Here is a 24,643-nt window from a genome sequence, read left to right as displayed (position 1 = left end):
AAATTAACAGTCTTTGTATTAGCTACTCTCCCATACTTACTTTTCTGTCTGGTGGCCTGGAAAAGCTTTCCCTGCTCTTGCTACAGGAAGGGTTATGCCACATTTGGCCTTCCAACATTTGTGTGTGCTCTGCTTTGCATGTTTCATTTGAGGCATTACACTGCGACTAAAGTGATAAAGTTCTTGCTGGTGGCCAGGTAAATGTCCTTGTGACAGAACTGTTCCACTGCTACCTTCTAACTGTGGCTTTTCTCACACTCAGGACCTTCTGAAGAATCACAAGCAAGCTCCATGGATCTTTGTCTCCATGTATCTTTATCCTCTACCTACAAGGGGAAAATTTGCTAAGGATTAGCTGAACACTAATAATTTGTGTCATGAAGCTTCACCACTGCTGTTCTGCTGTGCTGAGCAGATACTAAGAGTTTTTAGTAGCTGGAAAAATGTTCCTTCTTAGATGAAAGCTCCTTTGACTAACACAAGCAGAACAAAAATCCTTCGGTCGGTACAAAAAATTTATTGTAAAGCATTCAGCTCAAATACATGCAATCAAATCTCTTTGACCACAGAAAGTAAGAATGTTCCAAGACATACTTAAAGCCAAGTTGTAGCCAACATAGGATTTTCATAGTTAAATTTGAACCTCCTAGTAAAGTGACACCACTAGCAAGTGGTATGTACATTGCCCTAAAAAGGATTAAAAGAAAGCATAATGTTCCCTAGAAATTTCACCCTTAGCTTGGACATTATGAGAAGTTTAAGTTAATTTAATGATGAAACAGTCAATCACAATTTTAAATACATTTCAAATTTACTTACTGTATGAGCACTGTTGAGAGTCTTGTTTTTCTGTCTGTGTTCATCAATACTAGCCAAGATTTTGCAAGTCTTAGGTAAAATAGTTTGAAGTGGTTCTCCAGTTGAGTTTCCTAAATGGTTTCCTATGCCCTTGACTCCTGTCCCCAAGCTACTGAAAAAGCCAGGGAAACTCAGCCAGCCACCAGCATTAGCTCAGCAGCAGTGTGACATGTCCTGGCCCTGCTGTGAAGCCCAAGCTGCTGTAAGCAGCAGTAGCATTTTCTAAGACTAATCTGAAGCTGCACCTGTTTTTTTGGGTACAGAGCAGTCACCTTAAACAGGTCTGATCAAGGGTGGAGCAGGGCTATCCAATTCCTCTGCTGAAGCTGAAACTCAGCATGTGATATTGCCAGAAATGCTGACACCCTCCTCCCTCGAGTTCCAGCAGCCAGGACAACCTTTTCCCCTGCTCTACAGAATCTCTTGTACAGGATTGTTCACCTGATGAACTGCCAAAACACCAGTATGCTGCAGTCTAAGAGGAAAAGTATGGCAGAATTAGTAAGATAAACACGCAGATGCCGCCTCATCCTCAGGTGAATTTAGCCAACCCTGAGGACAGTTAATACAAATGCTAATGCTTAAAAAGGCAAAGTGTGTCACCAGCTACATTGGAATTCACAAATTACTTAATCTTCTTGAGAACTGAATTAAGAATGCACCTAGTTACAATTATTGCATTTTTCTCTTTGGCTTTCAAATCCACATCTTGTTTATCCTCAGGAACAGACAGGCTATTTTGGGGAAATTAGTGCTTCCTTTTCTGCAGGTAAGAAGCTAGGTGTAGGCCTCCAAACCTGCAAGCCAGCTAAGAACTTCTGCCCTTGAGGGCTACTGTGGTTCTGACTACAACCCTATTGACTTGAAATCCAAAATCCATTGCACCCTGCAAAATATGGCTGCACTTCAGTTAGTCTTTAAAATGAATTCAAAGTTGCATACTCAGGTCGGCCAAGACACTAACGAGTCATTTGAGGAAGGTCTTAGTGCCTTTTTTTTTACCAGCCAGAATGATGAAGGAAACTATCCCCCAGCACCAGTGGCAGTTTCTCTTCACTCCCAGGCAAGGGCACTCTGTCAGCACGCACACTGAGAGCAGTATCAAGGAAGTACATGTCAGTGTATAGTCCTCAGCTTTTATCCTTTATTACATACACAGCAAAGAAGGCAGCATTAGACACACGCACAGTGTGTTACACCCACTCCATCCACAGCACACACACACACACACACACGGCCTTAAAAAGTGTCGGTGAGAAGGAACATATTATAAAGGTGTCATCTCTAAGCCCCTGAGCTTCTTATGGTTAGGTGAAAAGGCAATGAACAAGTCTTTTCTTGCTCGATAAGTGCTTTGTGCAACGATGTCCATAGAGGTCATAAGTCTTTTTGGGAGGAGGGAAGGTCTTACTCCCATATTCACAGTCTCCTATCGCTGTTTTTGCACCAAATAGTTTCCAGTTATGTTCAGTTGTCATAGGTGGCTAATATAGCTCCTGCTCCTGTGATTAAAGTTAGGAAAGGTTCCGCAGATCAGAAATGAAATGCAGGCCTCTCTTTCTCTCAAGAGATGTCATCTCGGTGACACTGCAGGACTGGAGAAGTTACCAGAATTCCGTGGGGACTGAAGAGGCACAGATGAAGAACTGGGAGACAGTTTTCTTGGGCTGCATAGGTCACCATTGTGCAACTTCCACAAAAGTTCTTCGTTTTCCATTGACAGGCGCTTGTTTACTTTTGATTCTTTCTCTAGTGACTCCTGTAAAACAGCTTGCTCTGTAGAAAGTTGCCTGCAAATGGAAGATTTACATCAGAACTCATAACCCAACTTGAAGGCTGCAGTATTGAAACTTAAAGAAAGGCTTGAAAGTGCATAAACCTTTGCTTGGCTTACAACTGAATTCCAGCTTTAATAGGAGGACTGAGCACATTCTCATCCTAGCTGTATTTAAACTGGTAGCTTGCAGAAAGCAGGAGAAAGTCCCAGTAAGAAACATCCCTAAGGGCCAGAAAAAGCATCTGAAAAGTGAGGCTTGTTCTGCTTAAAACGACACAACCTTTTAAATGGCCATGCTGGAGCCTTTGGGTCTTGTTGCAGGCTCAGCTCAACATATAACTACAGATTCCTTCACACTGGAAGAGTCTGGCCACCCATTTATGTAACCATTAGGAGCATCTCATCTGTTTCATTCATGTTAAATATTACTGTTATTGCTAAAGAAATGACACTGATCTAAACTGGGGACAAATCACTCACTGAAGTGGTTATAAGTATGACCCAGGTCCAGCATCCAAGCCAGTAGTACTTAGAAGGGACAATCTTTGTATGATCACATTTCTGAGTTGCTTTTGCTTCCCTAAAATACTGGAGTACTGAGGAACATACTAAATCTTTATTCCCTTTCAAAATGTTCCTTCTTGTTACTCTACAAAGGAATGCACATTTGTAGACGTACAACTGGGGAAGAAATGGATGTGTTCTTTCACAGAGTACTACAAAACTGCATTCACCAATACTTCAGCAGAATTTTCTTGTCACAGGAACCCCTTCCCCCTGATTAAGAGCATTTAAATGTCCACAGGTATTTTTCACCTTGAAAGCTCCATGTGTTTGTCCATCCGAGCTTTTAATTCTTCGTTTTCTTGCTGAACCTTCTTTAATTTATCCATTAAGATTGTGTTGTTCTCCACCTTGGAAAGAAGGTCACAGTTTGAATTAAAACATGAAGATTCTGACTGAGCTATCACAGACCTTGGCAATCTGGAGTGTGCAGAGCTTGTTACAGTACATACAGAGCAGCCTATTTACCTTATCCTTGCATAACACTGGCCCTTGGCCACTTGTGCTGATAAATGCCAACAAGGAGGACTGGGTAAGGGATCTGCTCTTAACCAGCACATGCCAGTACCTTCTGCCAGTGATGGGCAGCACTTTTAGACACTGTAGGACCTTTCTAGACAGAAGACTGTCTAGAAATAACACAACAGATTCCAGAGTTCCCCTGAGTAAACAGCTTTGCCTATTGCTCCTCTGACTCCACGTCGTTGCTGGAGGATGTTATCAAAAATAAAAGGAAAAACTGATTAAGTGGTTGGACAGTCCAAGGTCTTGTACACTGTGTCCAATGTCTGTTGGAAGAGATGAAGGTTTGCTAGTAATTTGCTAGTAATTGTAGATTAGGGTAACATACACTGCTGCACAATACTCAACAACTGACATGAATGTGTTCCTTTGTATCCAAACCTCTTTCTATACTTCCTCATCAAAGTCTTGCTTAAGCGAGTCTTGCAACAGTGTCCAAAGGCCCCACCCAGGAGAAGGACCCTTCAATGTCACAAATAAGAGCATGCTAACTGATTACAAGTCCTGCCTCCAAAACTGACTTTTCATCTTGAATTATACACGGGTCAGGAAGACAGCCACAAAGCTAAACAAGCACCTAACAGCTAAAATAATTGGCCTAAGCTAATCCAGACTTACTCCATTTCATATTTGATCCCTTCTTGTTGAATTAGGATCATTTATTTCCTTGTTAATGTTTTCCTGACACTGCAATCTATCTTGCACACAACTTGAGCAAGGTAAAAGGTAAGGATTTTGTTCTTTGAGGGAAGAGGCTCCCAGACAATCTGTACTAACACAGCAATAGTTTAGGCAAACCAGTAGCTGTCTTAAGATGTTTAAAAGGTCATTTAGAGCACCAAGTAATTCTTTCCCACTCTTGATGTATATCTTTTAGCTGTACCTGCAATGTGAGCATTGAATTCATGAATTCTGAATTCTGACCCCACCATGAATTCTGGTTTCCTTTTAAAAAAGATTAATTCTTGCATATAAGTCTGTCCAGCTGAAGTTTATTATAGGAACACAAGTCAGAGACACAGCCCCAGCCTGCCAGACTCTAAGGAACACTCACCAGCTTTTCCATCTTCATTAGCTTTATGTCCTGCTGATGGAGTTTCTCATTCTTGATCTCCAGCACTGCTTTCAAACTTTCCAGCTCCTGTTCCAGGTACATAATCTGTGGGTTTTTCTGAAAGATTGCCAGAGAGTTTGCTTAGTATCCTGAATCGCAAGAATAATTTAGTTGTTTCTCTGCTATTTAGGAAAAACAAAAAAATAATGACAGTAATGAGTTACTTGTTCTAAGTGAAATCAGGTCAAAGGCTAGAATAAATAACAAGATCTGATAGATCACTTTCTCATTGGTTTTTGTTTGTCCTTCAGGGTCGGTGGACAGTTGCAGTTGCTTCATTAGAAGCTGTTCAGAAAACACTTAATGCACAGACATGAAAAGCCCTTGTGAATCAAAGGAAGGCATGAATGCTGTCACAGCAAAACTTGTTTCGCAGGAGTGCCCAAAGGCCTTAAGGCTAGGAGTTCCAAAATTTATTTCATATTACTCATAACCCATCCCAAGAGATAATTAGAGTAAACATTTGAAGAGTTTTCAGGCACTGGAATAGCTCAAAAAAGCACCAGAAGTTTAAGTTCTGAACTTGACTGTAGCTTATCTTCCCTGGTTTGAGTCTGAAGGCAGCTGGCTCATAAGCAGAAACTGAAACTTTTTGGTTTTACATTCTTCTAAAGCCTGAAAATGCAATTATACATACAAATCTTGTACTGGTGCACATCCATGACTTATCTACCATATAGCAAATTAGGACTTTTTAATTTTTCCTTTTTCTGTTGTTTTCTGGGAGGTGGAAGGGAGAGCAGGAGGAGGCCAGAGCAGGGTAGGATGTGGTTTCCACAAGGCCCTGTTTTCCACAGTAAGGAACCATTCAAACACTGCAGAGTAAAACACATTCTCTGCATTCCAAGGTAAACAGCCAAAAAAAGGGAAAAATAAATCAAGTCTTAGTCCATTTCCAGGTAGTGAGAATGGAACATGAGCTGAAATCAATCAACGATTAAGCACGTTGTGTAACTAAGTTTATCTTCAAAATCAAACAAAACTCGTTTTAGTGCATTTGGGTAAGAACACAGGTGCACCTCACTGAGTAACAGCTTCACTGCCACACCAGGAACCTGGGAGAGGAGGGCAATGCCTGCACTTTTGTGGGGTGTGGTCCCAGAAGGACAGGGCCAGGATATGTCCCTGGTAATAGGAGCTCCGTTGCTCACTTCATCCTCCTGCTTGTTTTTAAGGCCTGTTGCATTATATTTCTTGTTTAGTTTTTTGAGGAGCCTGTGTGAGGGTGAAGGAAGCTGTGCTGCCTCAATGAAGGCAGCAGACAGTTTGGTCCTGTTTTATGACTTTAACATGGATTCTAGGAGCTAACAAGAAAAGCAATCCTGGAAAGTCTAAATCTATCTTACAATATGTTCAATATTCAATTTATTTTTCTTTCCCTCCTCAAGTCCCACGTTCTTAAAATATGTTTTTAAAGTCAAGTCTGAGCCTCCACATTAGCTACTCAGAGGAGAACACACAGCCAAATAAAAAGACTGAAAGGCCCATGTAAATTTTTAGCAAAAACCCTGGGAATATCAAGTGACACTATCTAAATGACACCAGAGAGATGGAAACACATCTCTGTCTTCACTGAGAATTCCGATACTGCAGAATTTGTGCTAGTACAGAGGAGTCTGCTGAGTCAGACTGCTGCTTTTCCAAAGAGAAGTCTCGAGCTTATCATGCATCTTATGCTGTCAGGAAAGCACAAAGCACGTTTGCAGCTATGGAAAGGAAATGATTATAGCTCCTTTAATTTATGCAGCATCTGAGCGTGCCTGTGGAATTACAGCTCAAACTCCCACTACCACAGCAACATGTTGTGGTTGCAGATTCTCCTGTCCTGCCACTAGAATAGGCAATAAGAGGAAACTAAATAAAACAAATTGCAGTGAAAACTAGGGCAACTTCATCTAAAGGCATCCTAAGTGAGTCTTCAAGCATGGAATTTCTCTTTGTGGAAGAAGCAATACTACTGGGTATTCTGCTCACTTCTGGGTAAACCAGAAAGATAAACATGTTTGTGTCTAACCTCACCACCCAGTGCATAAAAAACTCTCTCTCAGAACAACATTGCTATCCTAGGAGCATCAGAGGCAACAGCAGCCTTGGGAGGAAAAGCAGGACAAAATAAAAGTTTATTTGAAGGATAAATCAGCCAAAAGACTCAAGGTTTGAATAAATGCAGAAGAAATGAGCTTTGCAGTAGTGATACAAGCCCACAGTGATCACAGCACTGGTACAACAGTCACTGACTGTCCAGGAAAATGCTATAGTACAACTCCTGTACACACCTGGCTCTTCAGTTTAGCTTTGGCTATTATTTACACTCAACAGTTTTAGAGAATTATAATGGTAAAGTTAATACCCAGCATCACAGTGCTTGCAAAAAACCTTCTGCCAGGTGAGCCATTTACAAAAAATATTACTAAGTAGGGGAGCCCTTTGAGGCTTCATTGCAAATCTTCTGCATTATGCAGTAAAATAAACCCAGGCAAGATCTGTTCATCCACATTACTTTGGAAGATCAAGACTTACGAGATTGGCTTTTTCTTTGGCTATTTGTTTTTGTTCTTCTACTTTCAGCTTCTCACTCAGAGAGTTGTTTTCACTTTTTAGTTCATCAATTGTTTTCTGAAATGCAAATATGTTGTATCATTAGGCCAAGAATTCAGTGCACATCTCCCAACTGCTTGTCAAGTTTTAAACTGTTGCGATGAACCCAGCCCCTCACAAACCTCCAGCAATTCCTGCTTCTCTTTAAAGGAATCTTCAAGCAACTTCCTTTCAGATTCATGGGTACTCTTGAGCTCTAAAACAAAATCATTTTTGCAGATTTTTAATACCACATAAGACATGAAAATTCTTTTTGAAAAGAAACAAGAGCCAGCCAATATATCTATATATATATCTGCACAGATACAGTTGATGGCAACACAGAAAGAACATTTATCATTAACTGATGCAAGGCATGTATGAAGCATCAGATTTATTCCCACCCCAGATTTGCTGATTGTCCCCTCACATGTCCATTTCATTGGAGTTTCAGTTTTGAGACTCTTCATCTACATGAAACAAACGGACTTATTAAGCACAGGCCACATCTGAAAAAAGCTGAGTTTATGGAAGGAAACACAGCAAAAATTGAAACTGTGTTTTCCACAAACGTCTAGGAAAACATTTCCTACCTCAGATGCCACAGAGAGTTTGCTCTTTGAAAGCAATGGAGGCATGACCAGTCTTCAAGACACAAAAGTATCACTGGAAATTTAGTTATTAAGTGGAGTTGGAAGGAGGATGGAAATCATCATCACTTAAATCAGTGAGATGCAATGTCATTTAAACCTGAGCATGCCACCAGCCACTCTCTGAAAAACACCTCTGCCACAGTCTACTGTACACAGTGTGTAGTATTTCTTAACACTTCCATGTCATTCTGGAAAACCACACCACCTCATTTTCAATTCTGAGGTGATTCTGATAGAACTAAGGGGTGGGAGGAGTTATTCAGCCACTTGAGATTTTGAGGGCAATTCAGATATTTTTTACCGCAAGAAAAAGTCACTTCCACTAGAACTGTTCATAAAGTTTCATTCAACTACAATGGGATCATGGTTTTGCTGTATGTAAAATAAGACTTGTCAGTTCCAAAGGAAGGAATTCAGCCCAAGTTTTTAAAGATAGCCACAAAGAGCAGTGAAGTGGACATAATGATCAAAAAGCCTGAATATTTTTGGCTAGCACTACTATAGCATATGTACTTAAATACAAAATACTTGCCTGTAAAAGAGGATTCATACTCCTTTTTCAGCTCCTCTACTTTTTCTGAGTGTCTGTTTTCGAGTTCCAGCTTAAAGCTTTCATGTGTGGTATTTAAATTGTCCACCTGCAATATGACAACACGATTTTTCACCCCTTACATGTGTCAACTTTACCCCTGCTTAAGCATTGTTTCAGTGGCTTCATGCACTATGCCAAGTACATTTTAAATGGTCTAGCAGGATTCAGAAGCAGAAGCTAAGCCATGTACAAGACTTAATAACTGAGAATGATGCCTTACAGTTCACCACTTCCAACAGGATAATGTGTGCATCTGTCACATGCACGGAGCTGCAAAGCAAGGTGTGGTTCTATACAGCTAAAAACTCGAGCTGAACCAAATATCCTATGGAGCTCTAGAAATTACTTAAGCTGGCAACCAATCTTCACCTTAAAACATAAGCTTAAGATCTGTACAGCTTAGTGTGGTAGTGTTTTTAATGCTGCAGTGAGGTGGAGTTTCACATGAAATAAAATAACTGTAATCAGCAAAATCCAGGATTCTCTGAGGGCTCATTTGTAGCAGAAAGCAGTTGCTAGAGAACTTCTCTACTTTGAGTGTTACAAACCTGCTCCTGGAGTTGGGCTTTGTACTTTTCTGCTTCCTCAATGCAGATACTTTGGAGTTTCTCACATTCTGCAGTGTAAAACTGTTTAAGCCTCTCCTCCAGCTCAGCTAAGTCATCATGATGTTGCTGGTTTAACTTCTGCAAATACCCTTCATAAGCAACTTGCAGTTCATTCCTGTCTCTTTCCAATTTCTCACAAGCTGCAGAAGTGGTTACTGAAGATATCAAAAGAGAAGAAAAAGAAAAGAAAGGAACTGGATCAAGTTCAATACCAAAGTTACATCTTCATTTACAGGTATTAAAAACAATGAACACACTGCACAGCAACTTGGTTATATACAAAGGCAAATATGATTTATCCATTAAATATGTGCCTCCGAGGGCATATGAGAAGATCTCCACAAAAACATCAAATTCCATGTTTCTTAGGCTGTAACTTAATTGAACACAGTTAAGCCAAGAGCCCACATAAAAAGCACAAGTGTGACAAACTGACATGATATGGAATAAGGAATGTCTCATGAGAGACCCCGAAGAGCTCCAATAAAAAAAAATTAATTGCATTTGCTACTTTACCTCATTTAATCCCATTTCAATAGAATAGTTCTCAAAGTACGTCACTTTTTGACATATAAACCACTTAGCTAAATTTCAAAGTCTTAATACCCTGAAAACTATGTGTTTAATGGCACACACACTCAGATATACAGCAAAGAAGCAATCCTAGCCTGCCATGGACAGCCTGACACAGATCTGCCAGTCTGAAAGGTACTGCTCACGTGTTCACGCCTGAAATATTTAAATATGCAAAACAGAGAATGGTTTTAGACAAAAAGTGCCGAGTATTAAGAAAAGAGAAATGCTGTGCAATTCTCTTTCCATCTGCATTAACCCAGGTCAGCAAAGAAGGCTGCCTGGGTTTGTCTCCCCCTCTTTGCAGCTGGCTGAAAGGCAAAACAGAAATTAGCAACTTGCATTTTAGAGTTTGAAATGTAGCATTCCCAAGTCCAGCCTGCCAGGCCTGAATAGGAGGAGTCACCCTCCTACTGTTGATGTGACTGCACCAAACACCTTTTGCAGCTCCAGCTGCACCTAAAGCCTGGAAGGAAGGTGAAACAGCATCTCTAACACGAGTGTGTGGTCACTGACCTTCAGCTAAACTGGTTCTATATAGACTCTAGTACTATGGTTTAAAATAAATTAGTCAGATGAGTGGCTGCTTAAGAGAAAAGTCAACTAAAACGTTAACTTGATCTTCAAAGGCAGGAGAAGTCATGCATGCACTTCACAGCAGACTGGCACACTGCCCAAACAGTGTAAATACAACCTCTGTGTAAAAACAAGGGAAGAGACAAGGATTTTTGTACAGGCAGTACAGGAAATTCTCATCACAACTGTGTTTGAGCCTTAAGGTAAATAAACTAGAGTATCTTCAAGGACTGATTCCCAAAGCAGTAACGGGTCAGCTCAAGGGAAGGCAGCCTGCCCCAGCAGTGGCCTCAAGTCTTACTCTTTTTTGCTATAGCTCATTAAAAGCGTGTGAGTAACTCAATGGATGATACTTGCATTCTCTTTTAAGGGAACTTAAAGAGTCTTGGCCCTGCTGCCATCACTTGGAAGCTGCAGTGGAACTAGAAAGTGTTAAGAGAGTGAGTTGTCCTGCATGGAGATCGATCTGAATAGGTTTAACAGCAAGCTTAGCTATGCCTGTGGGAAAGACCTGCTGATCTGGACAGATTTGGGCCAAGCTCTTCATTCTCTGACTGGCAACAATGCAACAGAGGCTCAACTGAAACCTACTACAACATTCTCTACAACTCAAGCAGATTTCATAGTTCTTCTGCACCAGCACCAAAACTACTCCTCTATCTTTATTCCTTCCACAAACTTCTCTTACAACTGATCCTTTAGGGAAAGGAAAAAAAAAAAATCAGCTTTCACACTTCTACCACATTGCAGTGGCATGAAGTTATTGAATATATATGCTCTACTTTGCCACTTTTTTGGAGAAGAGGCAAGATCATTGTTAGGGGACATCATTTTACAGTGCCAAGAGCCAGGCAGCAAATCAAATGAAGGTGTTACACAGCCAACCGCATGCAGATGGAGCTGACCTTCTGTAGCAGAGAGGCAGGCGACTTGCATGGCTCAGCTGAGGTAACTGCAGCAAAATGCTTCAAATGATGCACTTAATTTAAAACCAACAGAGGAAGGAGCATCAAATTCCTTATTTGCAAGGCCAGAGCTATTCATTTGCCTCCAGTTAGCCAGAAGAATGTGCTGCCTATCGTTGCTTTATCTTTAAATGTCAGCATGCAGAACTTCAGATGATGCAAAGCACTTCAGAAAAAAAACCCCAAACAGCAAACCACGCCTTCGTCAAAGGAAACAGACGCATCAGTTCCCCTTCAGGCAGTTTGCAATTCAGATTTATGAGAAGGCTAATGTTACAAAGGCAAACAAAAAACTTTTAAAACTTGCACTGGCAGTTTAAAGTTGCTGCTGTAAAGGTAACTCTGGCCTCCAGAGCTGGAGGCTGCAACTCTTCCCTGCAGATCACAAGCCTGCCTTAAACCCCTGCCATCCAAACAAGCAGCAGAATTACTGCACAAAAGTGAGCTTTTCTTGCATGGTGGTGCAACAGACTGACCATGTCAGGCTTTGGGAAAAACACCAGCTAAAGAATTGTTCATTTGAAATTATGGGATGCCCCATAAACCAAAGCTTGTCTAAATATTTGAGACTGAAATGCCTGCAGCAAGTGTTCTGCACAGCCCTATCCATCTGCAGACTGAATCATGTATTTTATGACTGCTCTGCTTTTTTTTTAAGAAAGTTGCTTTTGTCGTGATTTGTCCCAGTTAACCCCCTTAATTTGGCCATTTAGCCACTGACTTAACCAAACTCGATTGCTACTCAACAGAAGAGTGTTCTCACTGAACTCATGCTAAACCTGGAAGAAAAATTTGTAACTGGAACATGTGCTCTTCCAGTAGCAAACACAATTCTATTTTAACTTCTCATCCACTTCAGAGACACCTCAAGTGCATACTTCAGAGCTTTTGTACACGACTACTCTGTTTCCTTTCCTTTCTTGAAGTGCTTTCCTCCAAAATTCCACATCTTCTTTAGACCACAAACCTTGAGGTAAAAAACCGATCAACCAAACCAAACAAACCAAAACCACCCAAAACCCCCAACAGGAAACAAATGGTCCAACAGCATTACAGGAAAAATCCAGCTGTAGAGATGAAAAGCACTATTCATTTGTCTGTGCAGTTTGCTCATTTTTACCTGTAACACTAAACAGTTTTAAGGATAGTGTGTATAGAATGCTACACTTGGCAGCCAGAAGCTATTTTTACTTCTTTATTCACATAGCAGAGCCATTAATATATTTTTCCTCCAAATATTAGTATTTTTCCTTCACTTGGTTGTCCCAGCCTCTCTTCCCAATCATACAACTGTCTCTCCCTGTAGTAGTAAAACATGGAGCAAGATTAATCTGTGGTTTTAGGCTGCTTAACACCTTTAATTATCAATGAATAGCCCAGTTCTTTTGGGCACGACCATGACCTTTAGAAATCATGGAAAGTTTCTGAGATTTGGTAACAGCAAATCTTCAGAGCAGAAATGCTGGTTTTGACATGTAGAATTACCCTTCATTTGTAGCAGTTAACATCAGCCACTTGCATCTTCACTACAAAGCTTTTGAAGTGCCAAAATCATAAAACAAATGCAGCATTTGTGCAGCATTTCCTTTCAAAATTTTTTTTCTTGTTCTCATTACAAAACCATCATCCAGTTCAGCCCTTATGGCTAAACTGCTTAGATAAAACATTTTTCAACTCACATTCCCCTAAAAGCTACCATAACCATAGCTCTAAGCTAAAATACAATGAATTTTTTTGAACCCTGAATTAAATTGTTTGCAAACAGTAGTTATCTTCATAAAATTGTCCGAGTCACTCACTGGCCTGGTTATGATTAATGAAAAGGCATTAGACTGTCTGAAATTCTAAACCAGAGTTCACTAGGACAGTAAACTGTCAGCATTTTAATAGATGTGGGGGATGTGAAATGGTGATAATTACCACAAAAAAGCCCAAGTGTTTAATACTACGTGATATTACACTGCACCAACATTTAATTGCTCAAACCTTGTATTTCACACTGCAAGCTTTATGGTCACTTGACCAGTGAGTCTGCTACAGACAGGCTCATTTCCTCCTCTATACAACATATATTTTTACATATATATATAGTAATTAATTCATGGTATTGGCAGATTCCCAATATTGAAAATTCTTCTACCCAAACATGCTTTCAAGTTTATGACCAGGTTTCTCTCGGTGTTACATCCATAATGAGACTAATTATACAGGACATTAAACCACATTGCATGTTTTTGTTCTTGGGCAAGTTAGACAAGGCAGGTAGCCAAAAAAGCCTGCTTTAACAACATTTAAGCAGGTATGACTGAATAAATAATGTGAAGCACTCACTCCTCTGCCAGTAAGTAAATTCACATCCCCTATGACAAGTGACAGTGTTCAAGCAGGCAAACAGGCAACTCTATGAAGTGTCTCAAGTAAGTTAAAGCAACATTACCTGTTATTAAGTGTTTTTAAGGATCACCTTAACCTGAAAACCAAATCACACTCGCTGTAAAACACAGCAGTCTCCTCTACCTGAACTTCCAAAGCATCTTGAAGATAATTTAGTAGTAAGGAAGAACATGAAGGTATTCTGAAGAAAATAAGAGTTTATCGATTGCCATGCAGGAACTGGAGGTGAGAGAGAGGGGGTTTGGCATTTGGCTGTCCAGGATACACAGAGGATACACACAGGATACACAGAGGATACACACAGGCCCCTCCAGGCCACAGAGAAAGGCTCAGGGAGAGCAGTGTTCAAAGGGCCAAGGTTGGCTCAGCCTGAGTCAGCTTTGCACCTGCTATTTTGTAGCAGGACTGAGCTGGATCACATCCAGCATGGTTGCGTGGAGGCTCTGAAACAATTTGGTGCGCAATTAATTTGGAGGAGCAGTTTCCAAGGTCTCAAGAAATATGCAGCCCTTGCAATTTCCACTTACATAATTAAACAAGTAACTAGAAGTTTATGCACTAGCTTGCCTCTAAAGAAGAGAAACAGTTGACCAGCAGGATGTCCCCAGCGCCTCCAGGCTCCCAGAACTATGGTGGTTACATTCAAACCACAAAGTTTAGTCTTTGTAGCTGGAGATTTTAAGGAAGGCCAAGTTCAGAACCCGACTGTTCCTGAAGTTGAACTCCCTTTGGAAAAGCCCATCCCCACACACCTATCCCTGTACTAATACTCGCACAGATACTGAGAGCAGAAAGCACTGTCTGGTGACATCAGCCCCAGGGCTGGCACAGTCACAAGGCGGCTGCCAAAGAGAGCAACTCATATTTAATCCATTGAACAGAAAGGTATTTTGGTAGAAATGGTCTTGGCAAGGTAAACCAAGGAGCTTGGTAATGTGCACAGTTAAACTTCAAATTAAGAAGCTGAGAAGCTGCAGGAGACTCTCAAACTCAGCAGCAGGCAGGGAACAGGTTATGCTGGGCTGGGCACACCTGGTTCCTCTTCTCACACTGCCTGTCCCCAAACTGCAAACCAACAGACATTAAAAATATGGCAGCTGGGACTCCACAAAATGTCTACACGGCCAAAATAAGACTCAAACTGCACTTAACTTTCCCAGAATGCTTAGATCACACTGTGAATGACAATCTACAGCACTTACGTCAAAACAATCTATGGAAATCTTAAGTTCAGCTGTATCCCTTGAATAGAAAGCTGATTAGCAGGTATGTATTTAAGCAGATTATTTTCAGCTAAAGCTACTGTTATGAGAATGCCTTGTTAACAAATTACTGACTTAAAAAAAAAAAAAAAAAACCCAAATGAAAACAGTTCTTTTTAAAGCTAGATAGAATTGAAGGCCTGGATAATTTTTCATTTCTGTAATTAAATCCACTCCCTTTAGGTGCTGAGGAGAGCGGTACAGACAGGCTAGACGTGTGACGTGGGTAACACAAAGAGCTGCATGAATATCAATAAATGCTTGATGAAAGCACGGTCTGGAAACCTCACAAAGGGAAGTGAGCCTCAGGCTGGCATCCAGATGCTCCTGCAGAACTGACCCAGGGAGGTCAGCTCTGAGAGGGGAACAGCTGAGGATGTCACCAGCAGCACATCAGCCAGCACCTCTGTCTGAGAGCTCTGGGCACTCAGGGGTCACAGATCCATCAGGAACAGGTGCATTTAAAGGTTTTTCTGGTTACTAATCTCCTGAATGGTGTATGCTTGCAATGGGAGTCTCATTTATGAGCTCAGCAGGCTGCTAGTCAAAGCAGGAAGATAACAAGTTTATGGGAAGCTCATTTAAGCATGAGGTATCCTTACAAAGAACTAAGCTTTCAAAAAAAAAAAAAAAAAAAAAACCAAAAACCTGAACTCCACCAAAACCCTCAAATGTGGTAATGGGCCAATGTGTTGGCCAGATTTTGGTCTATCCATCTAAGCAGAATTTCCCCTTTCTAGGTAAGGGATAAACATAGTACCTTGGTGGATAAAGGAAAAATAATATTGAAGATGCAAGCCTAGAGAAGGAAAGAGACATGCTCGATAGCAATCCTTCTGAGGTCGTTTTCTTGAGGTAAATAAATGGGGCTGCCCAGAGAACCACATTAAGTACATAAATAAAAAGAAATCTGGTTTATGAAGTTTGTAACACAACTTTTTAGTGAAGAAGGCCATTTCCACATTAAAACTCTAGTCCTGTTGTCACTTCAGGGTAATAGAAACATCAGCTGCAGCTGATGGGGGCACAATCCTGCACCCTGCTACTCCTTCCCCTTTGTCTGCTCCAGTCCCAGTTTCCTGCAGCCCATACTGAAGTCAGGCAGGCAGCTTTGGCCAAACAGCACCAGCAGCCAACAGTCTCAGCTGGCTGAGGGCCCCACACAGCTCACTGCACCAGTGGGGACACGGCTGGCAACTGCTGGCACAGGGAGGACAGAGGGATGCAAAGGCAGGGGAAGGCTCTTCCAAAGCCTGTCCCTACTCAGACCTGCCTGGAACAACTGCTAAGTTCAAATACTTCACACGGAGTTACCACTAAACACAGTTAAATCAAGCTTTGGAGTTGGCAAAACCAACCCCCCTGCACACAGTAGCTCAGTTTCATGTTATAGCTGTCCACTAGGATGAGTTCAGAGGTTTAGTCTCATCAGCCTGAAAGCATTTCCTTCTGTTAATTCTACACTCATTCACCTACAGGTCACTAAGGCAAAAAGGCAGACTTTGCACAGTATGTTTGACAGGTTTATGAATTTTTTGCCCAGTAAACCTCTAGAAGACAGCATACAAATAAGTCAGGGATCAAACAAAAGCACATAGGCTGTCAGCCATCCTCCCGTTTTTTGGAGGTGAGTGCTTTGGTCATCAGACACATGTTTTGTAAGGAGGCCCTGCAAGGCACAGTCAGATCAGTTCCAGGAACTGGGTGAACCCGGGGTCACGCTGTCAGGGCCCTGCAGCACTTAAAGCATCTGAGCGGAATTCAGCGGGGGAATGAAATGACTGCCATTAAAACACCAGGGCATCTGTCTTCTGCAAATCTGTTTGGCTGCATTTCTGTTCTCATGATGAATACAAAAATTAATTCTTACCTAGTTCTCCTCGAAGGTTAACTAGTTCTTGGGATAACTCTTTCCGCTGCTTCAGTGCTTCCTCCCTCTGCAGAGAAAAGAGCAAAAAACCCCAAACATTTGGTTACTAGAGATCTGAGCAGGGCACCTTCCAATAATTAAATTACATGTGTCCTGCAGGAAAAACAAGAGGCAGGAACAAGAAGCTAAGATATGACTCATTTAGGGTAACAGTTCAGCTGTTATATAATACACACAGATGTTCTCCTGTTGTTAAGGAAGTTAGACTTTAAAACAAAGAACAGCTTTTTCCAGAACTGCTCGCCAATGAAAATCCTACTTTGCAGCAATTAATTATGTATTTTATGGTGGGTGTAGCACCCTAACCCTCCAGAACAAATCAAGTGGTAGCTGTCAAGGGCACAGAAGTACAGCGTGTATGCGAAAGAGACATGCATTAAATATTTACCTTAAGCTTACTCAAACACAAACCCAAGAACTTTGCTGAAAGCCCAGTTTTCCATGAAGAAAAGGCACAGCCCTGTCGGAAGTCGAACACAAACCCACCGTGCCGTTGTCAGCGTTAAGCCAGGCGGTGTTTTACCCCGAGAGGATGCTCGGGAGCGTGTGCAGGGATGATGAAGCAGAAGCCCCCATCTCTCCCCGCTGCTCCCAGCGCCGTGTCCCCGCCTCACCGTGCCGAACAAACCCCGAGCATTACCCTCGCCGCAGCGCACTGGGAATAAAGGCACAGCTTGCCGCTGGAGCAGCCCATCCTGCAGCGCCGGCCGCTCCCCGCTTCTCATGGGCACGGCCGGACCTTGCCTCCGCGGTTTATCCCGAGCCCCGGGCTCCGACAGCGGCGACACTGCGGCTCCTGCAGCTGCCACAGGCGGCAGCGGCCGCTTAAAGCCACAGCCCTTCTTTTATGGAAGGCGAGCGCAGACGGTGAGATGGATCGATGGATCGCCGGGGGAGCGCTGCCCTTCTCGGCACGTAACTGAGCTCGGTTTTAGCTGTTCCGCTGCTTTCACACTTCATTTTTTTTTTTGATGCGAAAATAAGACGCAGGAGGTTTAAGCCGAATGGGAGAGGCGCAGAGACAGCGGCTTTGCTGCTGTCAATGCTCAAGGTTATGGTCAATAGCTGCGGTGCGCAGAAACAGCCTGAAACTCCCTTTGCATGCTCTTCCTTTGGAACAAAAAACCCCCCAAAAACCCCCCAAAATCACAGAGACTTGTCCACAACTGAGCACAGCAGATGGATTTGCAGACTGGTGGAGCCACACCTAAGCTGCTTGTCCCCAGGGAAACCATCACCTCAACGCAAATTGCCCCTTTGCCCTCGGTCACTGTCACTGTCACTGACCCCAGGCTTACATCCTGAAGAGCACCTCGTCTGGAGGTCTGGAATCCTCACTGCATGCCCGCAGAACAAACAAAGCCGTAAAATACACCCTCCCTAACAAAAACCAGACACAATGAGCACCCCAAACCCAGTCATGTGTTAAGGTCTGACGCAAGACTAATCCAAATGAGTGATTTTTATGCTAGCAGTAATTCGCTAGTTTTAGGAAATTATTGTGCAACTGTAAAGGCTGGTTAAAGAAACTGCCAACCCTTTATTAGAAATATTTCTATTTTTGACCTTGTGTGAGAAAGATTCCCTTTTAATCACTCAGTTTAAGCAGTCGAAACAGTTCTTTGGACACTTTACACTTTGGTAGGGCTATTAAGCTGTGTTGCAGTTTTATATTAGCACTTAGAGGATTTTTACAGTTCCAGTGGGCTAAGATTGAAAAGCACACCTCACCCTCCACAGTGAATTCTCAGGAGAGCAGAGAGCTCAGCTGGTGAAAGGACTTGCCCTGCTCAGAAAGGAGAGATGGATCATCTCACTCCAGTTCAACACCAGTGTTCCCACTATGGGCACAGCAGCTGATGATGGGAATGCTGCAGTGATTGATGGAATTGCATCCCTGCACACTGGGACACAACCTGCTTCCTTCCAGCCCACTCCAGATGTCAGTAAAACATCTCCAGTTCTCCCATGGCTGTACCATGCTGCAGACCCTTTGGACATGCTGACATTTCTGTCTGGTGTCTCCAAACAGGCTCCTTCACAGTCTACACATTTTGTATTTGCTTTCAGTTAATTAAATTTAATGAGAAAAGGCCATGTGCAATCAGCATATACTGAGGACTGACAAGAGGCTAAGATTGAAAATCCAGAAAAAAATTGAGTAACACTGCCTTAGTCATCTTTTTCATGTTTCTTGCTGCTCCTAAGCCCTGCTGCTTTTTGCTGGCATTGTTTAACCTGCTGCCTCAGTTCAGCTTGCCCATTCATAGCTTAACAAATCCAAAAAAATCCAGATGGATTTGTATCACAACCTCCTGCTCATGAATACATTCAGAAAAAACCTGCTGCCCTAAAATAAGAAGATTAAGTTGCTCATATGGACAAGCAGCCCCCTAAAGTGGTCAGACTAACTTTAGTACACTTTTATCTAAGTTCAGAGAGAACCAAAAGCATGCGGGTTTACCCCAAGAAAACTTGAAAGTTTCCAAAATCTGAAACCTAAACACAGTAAAATACCAAAAGCACTTGAATAATCCAGTCAGGGCCTATCTTCAGTATTTAATTTTAAGACAGATGTGCCTATGCTTTGGGCTGGAATATCCAGCAACCTTCTAGTTTATGCTTAACAAGATTCTAGTTGAAAAATCAGTACCAGAAATTGGAAGAGCGGAACCAAGTTGGAGCATACAGATCAAGCAATTTTGGCATTGTCACCCAGATAAATCCAGCAGTAAGGATCATTTAGTTGTCAGAGATTCATGAAGGATCTTCACACCCCTTCACAATTTCTTCTGGCACAATTTAAGAATTCATAAGAAGATTAGGTAAATTATTTGGTACCCATTTTTCCTTATTCACAAAGCATCTATTGTAGGTTGCACATTAACCAAAACATCCCCTCTGCCATAAACATGGAAGCCACCAGAGAGAATGAAAATAGAGTTTAGGGATAAAAAGTGTGCCACAGGCAATATTAGAGCAGTGCACCTCGAGCATTGACTGCTACAAAAAAGTTCTCAGCATAACAAGGGAGACTTGGATATTTCTTGTTCTGAGAAAGAACAGTTTGGCCAGTTAAAAAATCCTTCACCTTTTGAAAATTTGCCAAGTCCAGGTAGACATATGCCCCACAGCAAAGACACTTGGGGAGGTGAGGCCCAAGGTAGAAGATGCTTGATGCAAAGCTTCAAGATGACAAAAAACTACCAAGTCAGGAATGGAAATAATGACCAAGTTTGTCATTCCTGTTTGTTTTGTTGGCAGTTATGCAGCCCAATTACAAGCCTTAGAGTATTTTTCCTGGCAACTAGCTGTTTTTGCTACAGCTTGAGATTCAAACAGAACAGCCTAGGGTCATTTTAGATACAAACAAGGGTGAGGACACATCGGTCTGAGGAGTTCCCATTGCTCTGCTTTGAAAGCAGGAAGCTCTGCAGAAGTCCACATTCCAGAATGAGCCAGAGGGATATCTGTAATATCTGTACCAAGCACACAAACAGCCTTCTGGGCTACAAACCTACACAAAACTTCACATTGGACAGACCCAAATTACCTCCAAGACATCAAATCCTGAGCAGTTCTCACTCTGGAATAGGTGGGAATTCCTCAAGTGTGCCACAGCACCTTTGCAGAGCACAAAGAGCATTAAGTTTTACAAACTGGTAAGTTTGTATTTCCTGGAGAGGATGAGCAACCAGACAAACCATTCTTGGTTTCCCAGCACACTCCTGCTCCAGTGGGGTGATGTTGGTTGGGAGCACCATGCTCTGCCTAAAAATCAAGGCTTTGAGAGCCACAGATAGGCTGTGCCTATGTTTTTAAATTAAAAAAATAAATTTTTGATTTAAATTAAATACTGAAGATAGGCCCCTACTGCATTATTCAAAAACTCCTTGTCACCCTTTGTAAGATTTCCCTCCGTGTTAAGAGCTACAAGTCCTTCAATGTTCACTCAATATAAAACAGCAAATCACAGCAGAAAACAGGTTTAGAGTGTGAGTGTCCAAAAAAGCTAACACTGCCCAATGTGGTAGTAATTACCCAAACATCACAGTTCACATTTAAACAAGCACACTCCTTAGGGACACAAAATATGTACTCTTTTGGAGCTAAAAAAAGAGAAAGTACTAAAGAAAGAAAACTTCCCAAGAAGCAGTAATGAAAAGTTCACATTTGCATACTGAAATACAGTGATTTTGCTTTTTTACCTCCAAGCAGCTCTAGCACACTGATATCTGTGTGACAAACCACCTGCCACAGCTGCCTGCCCCAGTGACACATTCAGAAGCATTAGAGAGCACTGCAACCAAAATTCAGAACTTAAAGGAGTAGGAAATGAAGTGTTAAATTTAAAAGCACTGCAATGCTTTTTTTTTTTTTTTTTAAAAAGCATTTCATTATAACACACTAAATAAAAAATTTTCAGAGTGCATAAAACAAATTCAGCTATGCAAAGAATGGAAGCACTTAAATGTGTTTTATTATCATATACAGAACTAAATTAATTTTATTCCTGGAAAGGAGATTCTGGTTTTTGTAAGCCATTTACTGTCAAACCAAACCACAAGCACTTACTTCTAAAATTAAACTCAGAGAGAAATGCTGAGCATGTAAAAAAACATAATAAATTAGTTTTAATAAATTAGTAAATTTGCAAGCACTTGTGTAACATGCATGTTTCCACCATAGTGGAGATGTGCTGAAAAAAAGATCATCATTTAAATGGAAATTTAGTTTTTAATTTATTAAATTTATATTTATAATAAAATATAAATTTATAATTAAATATAAATTTATAATTAAATTTATTTTAATACTGGTACAGCCTCAGTTGTCAACAGGATGTCTTTCTCATCAAGGGAGATATTCCTCTTGGGTATGAAGCATTAGAAATTTATGTCTGCTCTGTCCTTGTGCTGCTCCAGTCATAAAAACATTGTCATTGGCTGTAGTGTAAAAACTGAGTCACATCTTTGCATAAACTCCAGTCACTCGTGTGTCATTAGGTCTGCAGGTAATTAGGAAGGGACAACAAAAGTGCCATTCATATCCACTTTGCACTTTGACATTGGACTTGATGATTAGAAACACCACAGTATTTCTGCCTGGCCCTTTTTCTACTTCCCTGGCAGAATCCAACCCTCTAAGTAAGTCTTCTCATTAGAAATTAGCAATTTTGGAAATGGATTTCTTATAAATTCACCGACTCCACACCTCACCTAAAAGCCCCCTGCAATGTCAGTTCCTCTGCAGCACTCAATGCAAAAGAAGGTAAAGAAATGAGCCAAAGAAGCAGTGCAGCAAATAGGACTTACACTCTCTGCTCCATGCATATTTTTGAAAGGAGCAGCAGACTATTACTGTGATAAAAGACAATTACTGTGATAAAACAAAAATGTCATTAATAGACTATTACTGTGATAAAACAAAAATGTCATTAACCATCTCCAATCAATAAATACACAGTGAAATGAAATATTTCTAATTTATTCTTGGCCTCATTCGTGTTATGCACTGCCTTCTTACAAAGGGAAATCAGTTTTCACCTTGGCATTCTTCAAGCAGAATGGACTCAGAATCCAGCATTTACATGATCAGCTGATAAAGATCCACTGATTTTTAATATTTTACTTCTTTTACCTGCCAGGTACATCTATGGAGAATAAGATGTTTTTTCCCTGATGTTTAGTGTATGAAACACTAAAACAGAGAACCAGGCAAACAGGATTCCTGTGAGTCACTGTGTATTTAACACATTTACTTGTGGGCTCTTTGTGCTGTAGCAAGCTTTACATAGGATCTTAGGCTGGCAGGGATCCTTCATTTCCCTTTTAGAAGTCATCCCACCTCCATGCAACAGCCCTGCAAAGATAGATCCAGATATAATAAATAATATAGGCTATCCAATTTTAATTCTCTACAACAGCTTGTTTGCTACTTCAGTGTTTCTGAATGCTAATATTAATTCTTCTCACACAGAATGACTCCTTTCTTCCCTGCAGAAACTCCAATCTCATAAAAACTAAGTTCACCTCATCCAGGCAATTACTTATTCTCAGTATTTTCTGAGGCTTTCTGTCTCAGTCCAGCCCATGTGAATATGACAGCAGCAGCCACCACATGCCGTGCAACTTTGACAAGTTGGACCATCCCTGCTTTTCCCACGTCTATAAAACTGTTACTATCATTATATAGTTATTCAGAGTGTTGTAATAAGAGCCTGTGCTTGAGCACAGTAGGACGCTATTAATTTCATTTTTAAGACTGTTTAGAATCTCACCTGAAAAATGGTACTACAACAAATCAAGAAGGAAACAAGAGTGAAACATGTTACTTTCTTTCTTCTACTAACTGCTCCCTTAAATTTTTCAATAGATATCTCTATTTTGCTCCCGTCATTATTTCTGCAACTTCTTGAAAAAAATGGTAATTACAAGAAATAACAAGATAGTCATGAAAATCAGGTTCTTTGAGGAAAGCAGCACTGGTTGCCTGAAACATCGAGTTTGTTTCAGTCAAAAAGGTCTTTTTCCAAAACACTTTTTGCTAGGAGTAGCTATAGGACAGGAATCCCAACTCTTCAGCTGTAACCCATCCTACATAGCGAGGTGTACCAAATAAATTGCTTAACTGACACATCTTCTAAAAGGTTATTTCCAGTCCAGCCTAGTTTCGTAGTAATTAATGGATTAAAATGTTTTTTTTTCTGGATGTTAGACCTCACAAATCTTCAATCTCTTGCCAAAAACATTCTTGTTCGTTCATACCATGTTTTATAGAGACCTTCATCTGAAACTTCCTTGCTTTCCAGCTGCTACCTGTCAGACACTGGCTTGCAGAACCCAGGTTTTCTCTACAGGGGGAAGCTGCTTTGGTATTACTCAAATACTCTCTGTTACAAACCAGGAAATATTTGCATTCCTCAAAATCAGGAATTTTGAGTACATTTTGACTTCTGAGTGATTTTTTTTTTAAATAAAGAAGCACAAAAATTATCTCAATTACATATCCTTATTCTCTCTCATAAAAAGTTATGTCCATATTTTGGGAACCTCATATGAAAATTCTAATGAAAACTGGCCAACTTTAATTTTAAGTTCTAGAAAATCAAAACTAAAAGTTTTACTCAAAGACAGCTGCTCTAAACTTAGAGGTCAAAAGATACGACTCTTCCAAAACCCTTGGGGTTTAATGATGCAATGTGTATTTCTGCCCCTTAACCTAGATTTGCCTTTCTCATTTGATAAATACAAACATTTTCTGCTGAACTTCCACAAAGGCCAGGACAAACATTTCTCATAGATGTGTTCATGTATTCCAAACTGGAAAAAAACCCTCAGCATTTTAAACTGCTAAGTTTCCAAGGAAACTAATATCTCCACTCTTAGAGTCATGCACATGTCAGGAAATGCCACTTACAACAGGTCACACACTAATGGTAATTTTATTTCCACCCAGAAATGCTGAAGCCTGCTCAGTCACACAATTTCTAGCACATTCCTCATGTTGTTTCCTGTGTCACATCCACAATTAGTGTTATCCACACATTACTGTCAAGGCTCTTTACCCTTCTCAAATGGCTTTTTCCTATACTTAGGAATCTTCTTAAAGATGGCAGCACAAAATTCCCAAGTAGAGTCTGACCTGTAAATAGCAGTCTTCCCATGAGCACACCAAG

At 41.0% G+C, this 24,643-nt stretch overlaps 1 protein-coding gene across 3 annotated transcripts in view; it reads right to left on the bottom strand.

Annotated features, from left to right (window-relative positions):
• Positions 1–497: 497 nt before the first annotated feature.
• Positions 498–24,643, bottom strand: part of MTUS1 (microtubule associated scaffold protein 1) — a 117,667-nt gene continuing 93,521 nt past the window's right edge. For all 3 annotated transcript variants that reach the window (XM_066316930.1, XM_066316929.1, XM_066316928.1), the window contains 8 exons: positions 16,906–16,972; positions 9,206–9,420; positions 8,598–8,703; positions 7,556–7,629; positions 7,356–7,451; positions 4,776–4,892; positions 3,452–3,549; positions 498–2,648 (listed from right to left, as the gene is read on the bottom strand). In XM_066316930.1, the coding sequence (XP_066173027.1) occupies positions 2,432–2,648; positions 3,452–3,549; positions 4,776–4,892; positions 7,356–7,451; positions 7,556–7,629; positions 8,598–8,703; positions 9,206–9,420; positions 16,906–16,972 (990 nt within the window). In that variant the 3' untranslated portion in view covers positions 498–2,431. The remainder of the gene's footprint in view (positions 2,649–3,451; positions 3,550–4,775; positions 4,893–7,355; positions 7,452–7,555; positions 7,630–8,597; positions 8,704–9,205; positions 9,421–16,905; positions 16,973–24,643) is intronic.

Source organism: Sylvia atricapilla, chromosome 4, assembly GCF_009819655.1.
Source record: "Sylvia atricapilla isolate bSylAtr1 chromosome 4, bSylAtr1.pri, whole genome shotgun sequence".
In the NCBI taxonomy this organism is placed as follows: Eukaryota; Metazoa; Chordata; class Aves; order Passeriformes; family Sylviidae; genus Sylvia; species Sylvia atricapilla.
The sequence above is the reverse complement of the archived record's forward strand: the minus strand, read 5'-3'. Positions and strand labels throughout refer to the sequence as shown.